This window comes from Balearica regulorum, chromosome 2 (genome assembly GCF_011004875.1).
Source record: "Balearica regulorum gibbericeps isolate bBalReg1 chromosome 2, bBalReg1.pri, whole genome shotgun sequence".
Taxonomy (NCBI): domain Eukaryota; kingdom Metazoa; phylum Chordata; class Aves; order Gruiformes; family Gruidae; genus Balearica; species Balearica regulorum.
This window is the reverse complement of record NC_046185.1, coordinates 13,228,645-13,245,996: the sequence shown is the minus strand read 5'-3', so window position 1 is coordinate 13,245,996 and position 17,352 is coordinate 13,228,645. Positions and strand designations below refer to the sequence as shown.

Sequence of the window (17,352 nt, the reverse complement as noted above, 5' to 3'; positions counted from 1 at the left end):
GTGCTTAACTTTTAGCTGAATCTTAAGTCCTGCGCTTCAGCGATGCGGTTCTGTAGAGGAGCACGTTTCCTGCAGGCCAACATCCAGGTTTAGAAAGCATTGCTGTCAACAAGGGGAACTGGTAATTCTCTTCCTTTAGAGACTGGTAAAGTAACGTCTCAGCACAGTTTTATCAGGCATAAAAGCGCCGTATTTTAAACTTGATGGAAAAATGGGTGGCAGACCTTTTGTTATCATAAAAGAGCCTGGGGTATTAATGTTCACGGCCATGCCAAATTCCATTGCAGATAACGGTTTTCTCCCTGCCGTTTCACTTAGATAGACTACTTTATTTTCCATGTTAATTTGTGTTTGCATAAGATTAAATTGCTTACGTATTTCATATTAGAGGTGACTGCAATTTAATGGCTAACAGAATTGAGCACATATTGGTTTAGTATCAGTTTGTTTGTGAGGCCCATATGGATTGGAGCACTATATTTATCGTTGTTGTTATTATTTTGCTGTCCTTTAGAATGGCCAAATTCCTGAGCTCTTGAGAAGATAATTACAAAAGCATACAAGGTTCTTATATTACGTCTGTGTGCTATACATCTTCTTTGGTGTTAAAGATATGTTTGAAGACTGACAAATGTATCAGTCTTTGTTAACCTATGAGCACTGTGCTGTTAAATGTGCCCATGAAGTCTGGGTATTTAAAGGTAATCAGCACCCCAGTACTATTCTGTTGATACAATTTGCTATGTGTGAAAGCGTATTAGTGACATTTTTATACACTGCTCTTCTTATCCTACTAGGTTTTAAAAACTTTTAATAAACTTAAAAGACAACAGTGTTTTCTCTTGGTACTACAATATTGCCTCATCCAGAGCAAAGCAGCTGCTAAGCCTGAATAGCACTTTGGAAAAGGAAATTCTGTAGTATCAAGTCAATATATGCTAAATAAGACCATCAGTAGGATAATGTAATTACCCCATGCGGAGCTAGGACAGGATACTGGGACCAGTGATCCTTTTTTACGAAGTATACCAGGAAATGTTTAATGACCATGAAATTCCTTTTGGAATGGAATCGAGGAATCTCTATCAGTAACCAATTAAGAATTTTTTTTCCTACTACTAACTCAAAAGGAGTAATTCTTACACTGTATTTGTGCTGCTCATGGGGTTGCAAATTAAACCTAAAAGAAGCTTATCTTGAGTCATAAATTCCAGTCCATGCTTAAAGAAATCGAAGATGGAACTAGGTGATTTTTTTTTTTAAAGAACCTTAGCATTATTTTTTAAAAAAACAACCCCAGATGAACCATCTAAACTAGAAACCCTCAAACTCCTCAATAGCTCATCTGAACTCGCATGCTAAGCCTTAGCCTTTTGCAACTGGCTCTGCTCTAGCTGTTTCCCAGAGCTAGGCCTCCATTTCTTATTGGCATTGCTCCGGCCTCGCCTCTGCCGTCGTGTGTGCCAGGAGAAGCTGGTAACCTAACCGGTGCACGTGCTTCCCCACCCAGCATTACTTCAGAGCAGCTGTGCTGGAATAAGCATGCCTGAGCTGCAGCAGATTCCCCTGGTCCCACCTGGTTGCCAGTGGCCTCCTGTTGAAAGAAAACAAAGGGTGAGTCTGGTACTTTGTTCAAGTAATAAAAACTAAGAAGACACAATTTGGAGGACAGGTTCATCTTTCTAGTGCTGATGAGCTCAGCCTGGGGTTTGCTTTGAAGTCTTCTCTCCACAAATTAATTCTGATTCTGCTTAGTTTGAGTCCTGATGAGATCGGCCCTCCTTGCTGCAAGCCTGTGTAAAATACAGCTTGCACAGTGCATTTCAAAATTACTCGGAACAGATGGTCTTACTGCTTATATACAACTGTTAGCATCAGCTCTTGAAAAGCAGTGGTTTGAATTTCAGTTCTCCCTAGGCGTTTGGTAGCGCAGTGGCAGCATTGATTTGTAAAGGCTTTTTGTTCTCTTTGTTATTCCTAAAACCCCTGGTAGTCATAAATGATGGGGTTTAACTTGTTTGGGGATTTTTTGGTGGTGTTTTGAAGAGCATGAGTAGAACAGCTGAGAAATTCTGGAGGCACTGTGTGTGACACATCTATGCAACAGGTGAGCTGCTAGACAGAGGCCAGGCAGATGTCTGCAGTTTCTTTCTGTATCTCCTCTCCAAGGTGGTGGTGGCTCGTAGGGAAAGCAAAAAAGAAGCACCGATAGGGGTGTAAGTAGCTCATACACACTTCATGGGAACCTTCTGCTCCTCTCACTTGAGAATAAAACTCAAATCTGTCACGTTAGGTCGTTATTTCATGAGCTTTTGTGGAAGTAAAGAATTAAGTTGGGCTAGAGACAATAAAGGTACGACTAAGGAGAGAAGTTTTTAAATATTGTGAATGGCTTATTGAAATTACATGACTCTCTGTGAAAGATAACTTAAGGTGACCAGCTTTGGTTTATACCGAGATGGACCAGGATGGTTTGCACAGTTGAATATGTCTCTGCTGTGGGGCCAGCACCCTCCAGCTGAGCGTGGCAACAGCCTTTCCAACTCTGCCTGCAAAAACGCTTCTCTCCCTGCTCAGGCAAGGGAGAGGGATCTGACGAGAACTCTAGACACCTACGCAAGTCTGTGAAGAGCCCAGCTTTCTAAGTATTTTAGGTGCCTGCAAGGTTAGGCAGCAGCAGAACCAATCGTGGAGGCTTTGTTTCAGACTTGCTCACCTCCAGCAGCCCTTCGGTATTACGTAGAGTTAGTCCAGGGTCTGTGAGCCAAGCTGAGGCTTGGCTGAAACACTGCTTTCTAACTACTGTTGGCAGAAGCCACAAGTATCCTGGCTAACAATGCCATCCGATAGCGTATGGCCTTTTATTTCATCCCTGCTCGGGGCAAAAGTGTCAGACTTGATTAAAAAAAATAAAATTATGCAAGAATCCCAGAATGTGGCAGCTAGGTCTCATTGACAGCATGTACGTATACCAAAGTGGATTGTGTCAAAGAGGAAGCATTGGCTCTGAGCATGCACAAATGCAAGCTAGTGTAATAGCCACAGCACCTGAGGAGGACTGCAAGTGTAATGTAAATCTTTAAAAAACAAAAAAAAATAATTTCTGCTGCTCTTGGCCTTGTATAAATGTTATATAAAGCATGCTCCTCCTTGCTTTTGTAGAGAAATCCTCTTGGTTTGTCAACTTATCATCCAGATGTCTCTTCTGTAAATTCTGCTGTTTGTCACTCTTCATCTGCTTCAGGAAGGGGACTTTGTGGTGTTCTCATGCATTTTTGCTGAGCTGTTTGCTAAAGCTGTAAGGCCTAACATAACATGCCTGTCATCCAGATGCAACATGTGAGTAAGAAGAGTGGCAGAGAGAGACTGTTATGTCCTGAATTGAATAAAACAGGAGAGGTCTCACTATGGTTTGCCTAGGGATAGCTCTCAAACTGCTTCAGTGCCATCTACTGACCAGTTCTTAGACCATCTGCTGTTCACAGGAATGTTCTTGTTTGCTTTGTTAAAACAATTTTTCCTTTCATTAAAGTTCTCTGACGGACTGTGTTATGCCTTGCCACAATCCTTCTGAATTGACGAGAATATTTCACTTCCTGCAGGCATTGGGACAGCAACTTGTGTGTTGCTAACAGCAGCAGCTGTGTTTGTAACTCTACTGGAACAATCCCCTTTGGGCTTCTTTACCATTCGCAGAACAGTTTTAAGAAATTATTACTCTGCTATGCTCAGTTCATATAAAGCAGGGGATTATTTATCTTGCAAATCTTAAACTCTGTGAAGAATAACATCAATTTTAAAACAAAAGCATCTGGGAGGGAAAGACAAGTTGGGAATTGGAAAACAGGCTTACCAGTCTATCAGGAACCCAGAGCTGTTCTCTGTACTAATTGCTCTTGAGCTACAATAGCAAATTGCTGGGTTTGTGCTATTTTAAATCCCCACGTAGTCAGGTAGAAATTGGCCTGGTTCCGCCAGACCCTTCAGCAGTAGGAAGATGCTTGGCTGAACATAAGGATTTTCAACGTGCAGAGCCCAAACAGGTTAACAAGAAAAGAGTTAGGGGACAGACCTGGAAGTGGTGAGAGCTGGGATTAGGCAAATCACAAAGCTGTGCTGGGGTGCAGATGTGGTGCAAACAGAGGGCTTCAGGGGCTGGATTGTGGCTGGGACTCCTGGGTCTGGGCTTCCCAAACATTGTCTTCCCTTCTTTGCTTACACTGTAATGGTAAGCCTAATTACACAAGCTCTTTGCAGCTGAAGCAAATTCCATCCTATGGATTTTCTAATCCCTTCATTAGAGCCTGCTCTTGTTTGGTTCTTAATCCTTAAATGTGCATATGAATCATCCATGTTAAAATAAATACTTAAATGTAGCAGGAAAGCTATAACTGTAAATCTACTCTGGCTCTCCCACTCTGTTCTTTAAACTCATTCTCTTCCAGTTTTCTTTTAATGGGCATGTAAAAAGATTATTTGCACAGATCATCAGTGAGAACATCAACCAACAAGCCCACGGATGTTTGCAGTCAGAGCTGACTGGGCTGAGGAATCGGAGACCTCTGATCAGCACGGTTCCGAGTAGGCAAAGCTTGCACCATGCCAGCTCCAGAAAAAGGATGTATAAGGCACCTAAACCCAAAACTGCACAGCAGCGCTTTGCACCAAGCTGTCTGGAGATCTGCAGAGGGTTGAACAGGGACGAGCTGGGTTATGTCAGACGATTCCTCCGGTCTGCATATTCTGGCCTTGCAGTGGGCCAGTTTACAGGAAGAACAAAGTTCAGGGCTGGAGAGAGCGAGCAAATACAGAGTAAATACTGTAGGCCGGGGAGTAACAAATTGTAGGTTTGCCAAGGGGCTAATCGCTTCTGAGAGACGCTAAGCACCTTCCGTTCTGACTGCTGCTCTGATCCAGTTCCTCTGTAGTCAGTGCAAAAGCTGACTCAGTTGACTTTGGTTCAGAACTCAAAGGGGGAATAGTATCTCCCCTGCCTTGGAGTAATCAGATTTGTGTGAATGCAGGAAGACTACGAGCACCTGTTGCATTGCAGTTCCCTGTGTCGGTTGGTATCTGCACTCCAGTTCCCTGACACTACTCGACCCTTCCAGGCTGCTGTTGCAGGGGAAAATCTTACTCATTCCTACACGTACAAGTTTCTAATGACTCAGGATGTTTACTGATCTGGTAATGGGATGACTGCCATGGGAAGAGAGAGGGATCGGGGCAAAAGCAACATTTCAGAGACTGGAAATAGATGTTTTCGTAGTGCTGTACGATTAGCACAATCTTGCCAGACTGCTGCTCGACAAGTGAGCTATGAACTCTTTGCTATTTTGAACTGAACTATCAAAGAGGATTTTGGGGGCATTTTCTTGATAGTTGTATACCTGTGCTACAGAAGCTGCATCAGGAACTTAAATATTTCCCTTTCTGGTCCCTTTTTAGACTCCAAGATGAACTTGGATGATTTCATCAGTATGAATCCCAAAGTGGGATGGGGCTCAGTGTTCTCCCTTCCGGACTTTGTGCATCGATTTGGCACACAGGCTGATTATGGCTATTCCTTGGAAGGACAGTGAAGGGAACGAAGTTCTCCCTGCTTCTGTTTTGAGAGGGTGCATTTTGTTTTGCTGCTCTTGCACGGTATTTATGGTTTACATTTCTTTACATGGAATAAGTATTTGGGCAAATAGAATACCCAATCAGAAATGTCACGAACTGAATAAAAAACTTTTATTTTGATTATGTCAGAATGAACTTGGTTTTTAATATGTCACATCAAAGGCAGGTATCCCACCATAAGTATATTCCTTTTCCTTCTACTGTGCCTAAATTGAAAAGAGCATTTACATGCTGTAAGAAAAGCTTTTGGGAAAATAGGTGCATAAACTGCTACACAGTGTAGCTCAAATTGCTAAACGTTGCCACATTTGAGAAGAGAGATACAGTATAGTTTTTTAATGTTACGATTTCTAGCCCTTACAGAAACAGATGGTGCATCTCAGTTTAGTCACTGACTTTATTTAGCAGAAGCCTAAAGGTCAGACCCACAAAGGGAATAAAGATTTAGTAGTACGATCTCAAACTCCCAAGCACTCTGTAAAACCAGGTGAGTACCTAAGCAGCTGTTCTGTGCTGTACAAGGGGGAGAATTAAATGCCCGCCATTTGAGTTAAACTGTTTCAGTGCTGACGGTTGCTGGAAGATGCAGTTGCTTTTCCTTCTCACACTGGCTGTGCCTTCTCACCTGCCCCCATGTGCTTACACTTGGCATTTGTCTGGCCCCACAGTAGACAAATCCAGGGAAGGAAGCTAAACCAACAGAAAGAAGTAAAATGGGGGTTTTTTTCTGCCTCTTAGCTCCTTGACCTGGCTTGCCGTGAGGTCAGACAGCTGCTCTGGCTGGTCTGAGGAGATCAGCAGGGGCATATGGTTGGGGGGAAGGGAATGAGAAAGCCTCCCCCGTACAGGGTCGCTTGCTGCTGAATTTCCTTAGAGGTAATAGCAAGCTGCATTCTTGCAGGGGAACCCAGGAAAGCCATCATGTTGATTGGGGGTTTGGAGCAAAGTCTCCCACATCTGAGGAGAGTGCCCTAAACATGGCATTACGGAAATGGGCGAAGATGGGGTATTTAATTCTCTAATTTTGGACCTGTTCTACTTTACATACTAGCATATCGTAGAATCACAGACTAGCGGAATAATTCAGATTAGAAGGGTCAGGTGGTTGTAGTCCAATGTCCTGTTCGAGTCAAGTCAGACCAGGCTGCTCAGGGCTTTATCCACTCAGGCCTTGGAAATCTGCTGGGACTGAGACGGCTACAGACATTTGTGATGGACTTCAGGCTTGGTGAGGAAAAGCCCAGTAATGGTTTTAAGTATTAAGGGATCATTTTATTTGTAAAAATAAATAAATATATATATATTAAAAAATATTCAAAGATACTTAAATGTATATTGCTGTTAGATAAGAGTATTGTTATAGACATAGCCTATTACTGTATCTCCCATCAGTTCTAGAGAATTTAATCAGCATGCTAACAGCAGAGACAGGCCCTTGAACAACTGTGGGACTGATTCACTTCATCCAGACATCTCTTTTTCTGTGTCGTAAGGGCTGGCTGAACGTAGAAACTTACACTCTCCGTCACCAGGTGCAGCACAGCTGGTTGGCTATATAAATAGGCTGCTGCCACACGGATTCCTTGAGTGCCAGCACGGACTACGGGCAGGCCAGTTGCTGGGCTCTCATCTGCAGAGTGGGAGAGTTGATCTGTAGTTTCTGTCTGAACCAGCTTCACCAGAAGAGGTCAAGATGATGGAACTCGGGATTCTTGGTAAATCGGTGCTCAGAGCTCTCCTGAGAAGGGGCAGCTCTGGATTTAAGCAAATACACCTGTGTAAAAGGTCCGATTTGTCAGTGTTTGGATGAAATGGCAGCTCTTTCTGCATGATGTTGATGTGGCAGGCATGCTCTGAGTGAGTGAAGACATTGTTACTTACTATTTTTGAGTAATGTCAGGACTGGTTGGGAATGTGCACAGCAGCAGCAATTTGCCTGCCCAGCTCTATGTTGATGCTAAGCCAGTGCCCAGGGCGCTGCACGCACTGCCCAGGTTAGACAGCAGCAGAACTGAGAATTTAAAGATCCACGTTTCAGATGAACGGGTTATGTTAAGTACTTTTTATCCTTCACGTAAGTGATTGAGTCTTGTATTCACAGAGTGCCTGTGCATTGCTCAACAGACCCTTTAAGTTGTTGCAGAACATGAGGTTCTCATCCCTGCCTACTTGAGTATGTCATTTGATTTAAACACTGAGCTGCCATCCTCAGCTGGTTTCTGGTGCCTGAAATCCCTGACACGCTCCCTTTAGTGAGGATCACACACAAGAATTTGCCTGGTTTAATCTAGTTTCAGGATCGAGGCTGTTAAGAACAGTCACAACCATCATTCAGAATATACAAGTTTAAAAAAAAAAAAAAAATCAACGTGAAGAGACAGTCCTTCTTCTCTCTAATCATTCTGACCAGATGCTTAATTTTACATGTAGCAGGCTGGGTATGTGTGATGATAGCTTTTCTAGAATTAACAATCTTTTTGTAGCTCTCATAAAAAGTTGTCATTCCAGAGGGATAGGTAAAAGCCAGAGAATGATTTCATTCAGTGCTGAGGATGTTGATATCATGGTGCTGTCTCTGTAGCCCTTCAAGCCTGGTGGCATTTCATCACCATTTCAGAAGGTGTGCTATCAGAAAGACAGAATTCAGGAATACACCAAGTGCTCATTTAGGGCCTCAAATAGGAGGAGGAGCTACTTGCTTCACCATAATTAGCAGAGACCAGTCCTTTTTCTAATGCTGATTAGCCCTGGTGTCCCATCAGAGGACTGACTGAATTAATTCCCTCCCCTCTTGCTCCTTTCTCAAATTAACCCTCGTCCTGGCTGTTTTGGGGAACTTGCTGTGTTGAACCTTTCTGCTGTCACCCCCGACTGACACGTGGGGGGCCCCACCAGCACGGTTTACTCCCTGAGCACCGCAGTAAGTTGCAGTCAGAAAGGCAAAATTTGTTGAGAGCCACTTTGCCGAGTGACTGCAGAAGCAGCGTGTCAGAAGTACAAGCAAAGAACTGCCACTGATGGTGAGGAGGGAACTTCAGTGCCAGGTATCACTAATGATCAGCTCTGTGATCACTGATGGATTGAAACACCTGAGATTCAAGCAACTTCATACTACAGGCATACATACGTATGGGGTACATCATATGGCGGGGTACATCATATGGCAGAGCACAGCTCGGCGGTCCTCGGCACAGCTCCAAGCTGGTACAGCCACCCAGCCCAAGTGGTGCTCTGGGGAGAGAATGTGCTCACCTCTACTCCATGCTGTCGATAGCCCTTGAGACTTTTAATCTCCTCTGTGTCCTGATGATGTCCCGATGTGTCCAGCACAAAGATGTGCTGCTTATTCGCTTTCATTGCAATGACTTCTTAGCACATCTTAGCTTTCCATTCCCTTTCAGCCTTCTTTGCCTTGTCCTTTCCCACGGTGAAGTCTTTCTGTTGTCCAGTCATTACAGTATTTATGTGCTGAGAGCCCCTAAGTGGTGGCTTTTTGGACTAGGTCACCCCTGAGTCAAGCACTGAACCAACCAAACCAAAGAGAGAACCCACCCTGCCCTCAGGGCGGTTACTCACAGTCCCACGTTGTCCCAGCTTCTGTATTCTGTTGGTCACTGGAAATTCTCCAACACTTGTACTTCTAGACATCGTAGGGTGAGACCCTGACAGCCTTCAACTCATAATGGGGGGACATCCTATATCACGGGGAGTGCCTCTCGCTTCCATCAGGGAAGTGATGCAGTAAGCTGCAGCATGAGATAGGACACCCACATCTCTCCTGCCTTTTTCTCTTCTTCGCTGCTGCTTTTTAGTTAAGAATATAGTTGGTTGATAACTAACCTCTTTTATTCACCTGTTTGGGACTTTAGAAAAAAAAAAAAAGTCTGTTTTTTCTGGCACGCATTTGCCTGGTCTGCGCATTTTTGCAAACATACATGACTGGGTCTGTCAAGAAAATACCATTTCTCAGTTGGCCAGCAGAGAGAGCAGTCAGCATTCCGTGGATGTGCAGCTTGGGACGCTTGGCCAGAGGCGCTCTCCTGCATGTTCGGCCCTGCCAGTAGCTGTTACAGTTTAAAAAAACCACATTCTGACAGCAGTGCGGAGGTGATCTGTATCTTGCAAGGCTGCGGCTAATGGGTTACGTATTGACCTTGACTGCCTGAGTCTCCAGTCAGTGCAAGGGCTATATGTCAGCATCGTCAAACCACCTACCAATTTTTGGGGATCTGTTCAGCATTCACAATCCCTATCAAAATGGGTATGTGACACCTTAGAATATCAGACTAATTGCTTTGCTATCAATGTATGGACTTCAGAGGCTAAACTTAGGTACCTGGGATGCTGCAATCTGATCTGCGCTATTAAGGAGGGAGGGGGGCACCGGGATGCATTTGTATGAATGAGATTCCAGGGTGAGAGCCCTGGTCAGGACATTTTGCCCTGCGTGGCCTCCTCGCCTCACCCCCTCATCAGCCAGCCAGAGCCTTGTGCGTGCTTTGAAGCACTGTTTGCTCTCAAAACATCTACCATAAAACAGCCGCTGGGGTCCGCTTTTCTTTTGTTAGAGTGACTTTGGTCCAAATTTTCTTGTTTTTTGTAGTTTTTGGCCCTGCCTTTTCAGCAAACACAGGTTGTAGAGTGAATGACCTGAGAAAGCTGTACCAGGGAACAAGGAGGAGGTGTGAAAATCTCACCGTGTCCCTGCAGTAGCCACAGTTAACTCTCACCAGGTGCTTTGCAGAGAGCCCTTACCAAGACACTGTCCGTGACCTAGGTGGTGACTGTCCCAAGCCATGCTGCAGGGGAGGACCTGCAGAGCATCACTTCACGCATCACCCAGCTGAGCAGACAGCTCCAGGTTTGGTGGGCTTGCCCTCCTATGACACTTTAGATCCACAGGCTTGGAGAATCTCATCTCCTCTCGAGGTGAAAGCTGTCTGGACGTCTGTCTCCAGGTAATTACCTACTCAGAAATTTGAGAGAAGGAATGCTGGTGATCATCTCCCTTCTGCCTTCCTCCTTGTGCAGGAGTTGGCCCAGTTGAGGCCAAGGTTAATGAAGCATACCTGGAGAGTGAGTGTCGGAGACATCTGCTCAGGTTTGCTCAGCAGCTGCGTGCACCCTTCCCCATGGAGCTCAGCTCTCAGCAAAGGTTTTCGTTTGTGATCATGGAGTCAGAAGCGAAGCACTCCATACAAATGTAGCCTTTCAACAAGTTAAGTGCAGCTGCAGTAGTGGTTCTGGAAAATCTCTCCAGTTTGCCCTAAGATAAACAAATATAGTTGCTTAAGTATCCTCAATGTTTCCTTATACTTACAGTAGGAAATACCTTTGATACTGAGGGCAGCTAAACCAAATCTTACTTAGTTATCTAAGGCTTCTGGCAAGTCCCTGAGTTTCTGAGTGAGCTAAGCCACTTCCTAGGCATGAGGAGTACCGATCTTCGGGGGGTTTTAGCAATAAAAATAAGCATTCAAAGGACCTGAGCTGCGAACTGTCACTCACAAAGTCTGAATGAAGCGGCATTATTCACCCAAAGCTCATTTTGAGTGTCTGGTGCTGGTGCAGAGGGAGATGAGGAGGGTGCTTCCGACGAGCTGGATTCCTGACGTTATATTACTTAAAAGCAGGAAATGCTCATTTGGCCTCGTTCAGTGTCATACCGGCCTTCCCATGCAAGGCTATATCTGGAACCCAAACACTGCAATAAGGCAGGAATCATTATATGTTATTTTTTTTAAACGGCCTACACAGTAAGAAGACGGTAGTTATCTCACCCTTCCCTTCTTTTTAGTATGCAATTGTGGCAGCGTGCTTCCCACCGTCTCAGCTTGGCTGCTGAAATGGCAGCGCACCAGCTCCATGCTTGGAGCCATCCCGAGAAAATGGTCTGCTGCAGCTTTTAACCATTTCGCTGTAAAGCTCTCTCTGCTTCCACTTTTTCTAACTAACTGCTGGGATGAAGCAAGGGTTTCCAGTCCTTGTTTATAGCCTGTGTAATCAGTTCAGCTATTTATATTGTGCTCATCACAGAGCACTTTGCTGTATGAAATGGCCACAGTTATATTTATACCAGTGCAAAAACAAAGTCATCGCAAATCGAGGAGGCAACATTCAGAGTATTTTTTCCTTGCTACGTGACGCCATTTCTTTGGCAATTCAAACTTTTATCGAGGCAAAGTCACACTCCTAGGAAGAAAATACAGCCCGCTCTAAGTCAGGAATCCCACCAGCGTTTATCTGCGCTTGTGTTTTTGACTTGCGTGAAGTAAATGCGACTATTTAGTCAAGTAGCTTCTACCAGCTGCTGCCTCGCTCAGTATGAATATGCAGCGCTGCCAGCGAAGTCCATAGAGTTGTCTTAGTACAGCTGAAAGCAGAGTTTGAGCTGCTTTGCCAGAGGTACTAAAAATACCTTTTAATATGCTAAGGTATGTGTCTGGCCAGGAGTTGTTTTCAAATGCATCATTCCATGGAGTCGCTACAAAGTAAATGGAGCCAGCCCAGCTCCGGCCTGAGATGCAAAATAACCAGTGCTGGGAAGGGCTGTGGGGGTCCAGCCTCAACCCTGGCTGGGGGGTGGCGGCAGGGTGCTCCCCCCACCCTGTTCCCAGCAGAAGAGAGGGAAGAAGGGACTTGGAGGGGGGGGGTACAGCACCCTACCTACTGTATTTGTCAGAAATGTTTTACTGGGAAGATTGTTTCCTTAATCCTTGTTCTCATTTAACTTTTTTGATAAGTATTAAATAAAACAAAAAAACCCAGGTTGGGTGTTTTTGAGATCTGAAAGGCCAAATGAGTGGCTTCGTTCCCAGCAGAGAAGACCCACACACGGCCCCAGCAGCCCCCGCTTGCCAGCCTCTCCAAGCTCACACCGTGCACGGAGGTCAGATCCATGCACAGAGGCAAAGCCGCAGCCTCCTCCGAGCCGCTGCCCCTGCGTGAGCGGGGCGAAGCAGTCACCCTCCCTGACGGCTGCGGAGCCCAAGTGAAACCTTTCTGCTGATGCTCTCTGTGGTCTCACTGCTTTGAACCGCTGCGGAAATCCACGGCTGTGGAGCGGCTCAGCCCAGCGCAGGTCCGCAGCCCTGGCTGGGGACCATGGTGTCCCAACTGCTGGCTACCTGCAGGGGCAGTGCAGGCGATGGAGGTGGCAGGACATTACCACCCCACTCGGGATGCTTGTGGAGTTTACAGAAATCCTCAGAAATGGGAATTATTTGGGCTCATTCAATGAGCAAATGCCCTGGCTTAGCAAGTGGAGTCCACGGCAAAAACCCACCTGTGGAGCTTGGCCAGCGTTGAGGACATCTGAGGCCTGACATGGGACCAAAGCTCATGTGTGGGGGCCAAAAGAGGTATTACCATCCTCACCGTCACTTGGTCCTGTCTGAGATGGCATCGTTGTGCCTCTGCCCTGCCTGCGTAGTGCAGTAGAACCTGCTCCCAAATAACGTTATAACTATCTCTTGCTGCTACTTAATGCCATTTGGAGAAAGATCTATGGAGCTCCAGTGGTAGGGCCATTAGCACAGCTGGATTAACAAGTGGAAGCTTTGTTTCAAGCTTTCTGTAATAAAATACCGCTGTGCTGTGTCATGCAGGCTAGCTAGGGTTTCTCTGCCAACTTAAGAAAACGAGGGCAAAGGGTGATTAAATATTAAGTGGGATGCAAGATCCCAGCTGATGCAGTTCATCTGGTAACCTGAGGATGGGCTGGAGGTAAAAGTGGCTTCCTGAGATACCTGAGAGGGTACTGCAACAACCCATCCTGGCCAGCAAGAGAAGCTTTGGGGTTCCTCCATCAGTTTCCAACACCAGGAGGCCTTAGGGGTAACGTGTGCTCATGGAGAGGGACCAAAATGACGACCCTTGGAATATCCTTTTCTATTTGGATTTCCACCTCCTCCATAAATCAAATACCATTTCTGGCTGTGCTAGACTGTCAGGCAGGCTATACTTACATCAGGCAGAATATATTAATGAAAAAAAGAAAAGAGGTTCGTGATTAATCCAGAAACATTGCTTCCGCACCACAGGATGAGCCATGTCCTAAAGCCTCTCCTTCAAGCAATGCTGCTGCTGACAAGAAAATCATTGACCTTCCTTACACTACAGAGGAAGGCTTCTGAAAGACAGCTTTTATTAATGGTATCTGTACATCTGCACGTGCATGTCTGCGTGCCTCTCTGTGCGGATGTATAGAGACAGCTTTTTTCACAGCAGAATGTTGCGCAGCGGGTGGCAGCTCCCATGCTTGCTGAGCTCACCTCGGCGTTAGCAATGAGCGGTGTTAAATTATATCCTCACCACTACCGTCAGCAGTTGGCTCTTCCCGAGGAGGACCCACACCTTGGCTGCTGATACCTGGCTGGGTGTGTGAGGGCTCCTGCTCTGCTCCCTCCCATGCTGACACAAGCACGGGCAAGTAAATACAGCTAAATTGAGGCCCTTTCCTTTCTGAAGCTCTTAGGCCAACATTTTACTGCGCTCCTAGAGATTTTAACTCACATCATCGCCCTCCATCCCATACCCCTTTGGAAACATTTAAATATGTTATTTTTTTTTCTGATATAAGCCGTGCCAAAGCTTAGTTCCTTTAGGAAGACAAACTGGCAGTGGAAACATTGACAACTATCCAGGCAAATACTGTATTGCCTAAAAACCTTTATTTAGATTGCTCCATTGCAGCGGGAGTTGGTTGGTTGTTGGATTTTTTTTTATTTTCTTTTTGGATGGTGCTAAAGATGCCATAAAATTAACTACAGTATTATTCCAGTGATTTGTACACTTCATATTCATGCGCCTTCAAAATTAAAGGCAACCATGATAAAATGAAGGAAATAAACAGTCTTGAGGAGGACCTAATCCCTCTCCTCCATGCCCCCAGCAGCCACCGAAGCCAGTGGGGGTCCCAGAAGGGCAGGAGCTGCAGGGCTCAGGCTGAGCAGCACGGAGGATCCTTAGGAAGGCTTTGTTGCTCTGCCACGGGGATATTAATGTTTCTGGCTGGCTGACAGCATGTGCAGACAGTGTAAACATTTGGCTCCAGCAAAGAGATGCAGACAAGGGAGGGCAAGTTATGCACGAGAGAAACGGGGTCCTTGCGACAGCACCCAGCTGGGCAAGGGCTGTCTCAAGGGCTGTCTCCAGCAGATGTGAGCAGAACTGGGTGCGAGGGCCCGCAGCACCCTCAGGGAGAAGCAGGCACAGGCAGAGGGAGATGCAGCCATTGGTGGGAGGATGGTGGTTTCGCAGTGAAGCAGGGCGCTTGCCCGGTGCCTCTGCAGCCTCTTGGCTGGCTCATCCCAGGGCCTTGGGAGGTGGTGAGAAAGGCTTGAAAATGCACCCCTGGGGGCACCTTAGGGGTCTGAGGAAAGATCCCAGAAGCAGTATTGAAGATATTTGCCGTACCACATTGGATCGTGGTGTGGTTTGCATCCAAACAGCAGCCATTTTGCAGGGGACCGCAGGGAAAATGTGGGTAAAGAGCACCCAGGCCTCTGCTGTCCAGTTCTTTCTGAGCAGACCAGCTGTTCACGCTAGTTCAGGCTTAACTCGTGCTCTGGGTTCATTTCCACAGTCTTTTAAAACTCCAGTCTAACCCCATATGTTGGCAGGTGGACCAGTATCGCTGTACTGCTGCCTGGGGTCAGCGAGCCTTCGGGCTCTTACTTTCCTGAAGCACCAAGTGAGCGAATTTTGCTATTTTGCGGTCGCTAATTCAAATAAAGAATAAATAACTGTGTAAATATTAAATGAAGACCTTGAGGCCTTAGGCAGCCTGAGGAGAAAGGGTGTAAGGTGCTGTTCACACCCAGGGGTGTTACAGACCTGCTCTGCCTGGCTCCATGTGCCAGAGGACTGGTAGGGAACAGTGGCTTCCCTCTCACCACTATCACGATGCCTGCACATGTATGCAAAGCCAGTTAACTTGGCTTTTTTTCTTCTGAATGTCCAGCAGAAGCAGAGAATAATAAAATGAAACTTTTTCGCAGGGACCAGAGGAAATGAATTACTGCCTGGGTGTAGCTGAGGGCAGTGTCTGGCTCATTATTTTCTGTGAAATAATTCCCACAAGGCCTTGTGGAAACCCAGCTTTTTTTTTTTTTCTCATTTTTCTACTTCCGTAAATTTTCCAGAATACTCTTCTATAACATATTTTCCCCAGTCACATGTGTTAGCAAGGAGAGAAAAGGTTAAATTCTCCTTTCGTACTATAATGTAATTCATTTCCTGTTTTTCACAACTGTCTAGACACAGATCTAACGAGCATTAACCCTGAATCCTACCATTGGGTTAAAAAATAGAGGCTTTAAATATAAAAGTGTGTGGTAAGAGAAAGATTGTAGGTTTCTACCTACCACCAGGAGCCAGCTTTTTTAAAGGAGAACCATTTAATTGTCTATAAGCAAGAAAAAAAAAATTACTTCAGTTTCAGAGGTTTAAAAAGGCTCCCAGTTGCCTTATATACACCAGCAGCAATACAGGCGCTACTGAGCCATGGTACAGACAGGTCGATCCCCTTTCACAAGTTATATTTGTCTGGATTTACACCTCCAGCTATATCCAAAAAAGAAAGAATAAATTCCACATCAGCAGGAGAGCTATAAAAAGATCGGGAGAAAGTCATTTAAGAGAGAACCCATGTTGAAAACCATGGTCAAGTTCTGGTGAGAGACCCATGGACAAAATGTCCCCCAGGCCCTGCGGAGGAAGGTGCACCAAACACCAAGGAAAGAAGCGATCGCTGTGGTACCAAGAGGTACCTCATGCTGGGAAGGCAAGGGTGAAAGCCCCAACCTACCAAAGCATTTAAACATTTCTTCAGTCATGACCAGACCCACTGAGACTCTCATCAGCTTAAGCCAGATCATGGTTGGGCTGGACATCGGCCCTAGGTTAAGGCTGGCAATCACCCTGTGGATGCATAGCCTCCGCTGACACTCTTCACACAGGCTGGGCTGCTGCAGCAGGGAAAGAAAGAGATGTCTGGTCCATAACTAGAGCTAAACCCCTCACAAAAGTGCAAGTTTTGCCTATGGAGGAAAGGCAAGGAGAAAACAAAACTGCCGCCCACCCTGGCCCAGCATGGGCCTGCAGCGAGGCCATCGCTGACAGTTTGTCACACACACCCTGTTACCAAAGATTACCCATAATGGCATCATCTTTTATGTACTTCACAAATAAGCTTATTCTTACAGGCATATATTTTTAACCTTACACTCAAAAGCCCTGTCAAAATAAGTCAAAATTCATGGTGCACTGTGAAGAGGAAGAACTCTCATTTCCTGCACATTTCTCCATCTATGAATGCAACCCCTGCAGAGTTGGTTGTTTATTCATCCTGTGAGCAGGCATCTTTCCCATCCCACCACCCCATTTCAACAGCTGCATGGAAGCAGCAGCACCCCAGGGCACCAGGCCAGACCTGCTGCCTCAGCCACAAAACCTGTGGGTGCTGCCTCCTGCATTCAAGGCCTGTTCTGACCAAGACCAAAAAGATCCAAGAAAAACATATTAAAAAGACATCAATTTGTTTGTTTTCCACTAAAAAGCACAGTATACTACACATCAAGAGTGGTGAGGGGTAAACTGCTGTCTTTCCAGCTTTAGGAAAGCCTTTGAACCCACACAAGTTATTTATAGAGCCATTTTCTAAATTACTCCAATTTCTGCAAATTTCTTTCCTATTTCCACAATTTTGATGACAGGAGCAGCTCA

The 17,352-nt window shown here is 45.6% G+C and overlaps 1 protein-coding gene across 9 annotated transcripts in view; it reads left to right on the top strand.

Moving 5' to 3' along the window:
• NTAQ1 (N-terminal glutamine amidase 1) overlaps positions 1 to 17,352 on the top strand; it is a 35,756-nt gene that overhangs the window by 6,894 nt on the left and 11,510 nt on the right. The window contains exon 6 of one of the 9 annotated variants that reach the window (XM_075743394.1): positions 5,449 to 5,748. The exons of 2 other annotated variants lie outside the window; for them this stretch is intronic. In XM_075743394.1, coding sequence (XP_075599509.1) covers positions 5,449 to 5,582 — 134 coding nt within the window. In that variant the 3' untranslated portion in view covers positions 5,583 to 5,748. 6 more of the 9 variants (XM_075743399.1, XM_075743400.1, XM_075743392.1 and 3 more) reach the window with 6 other exon arrangements.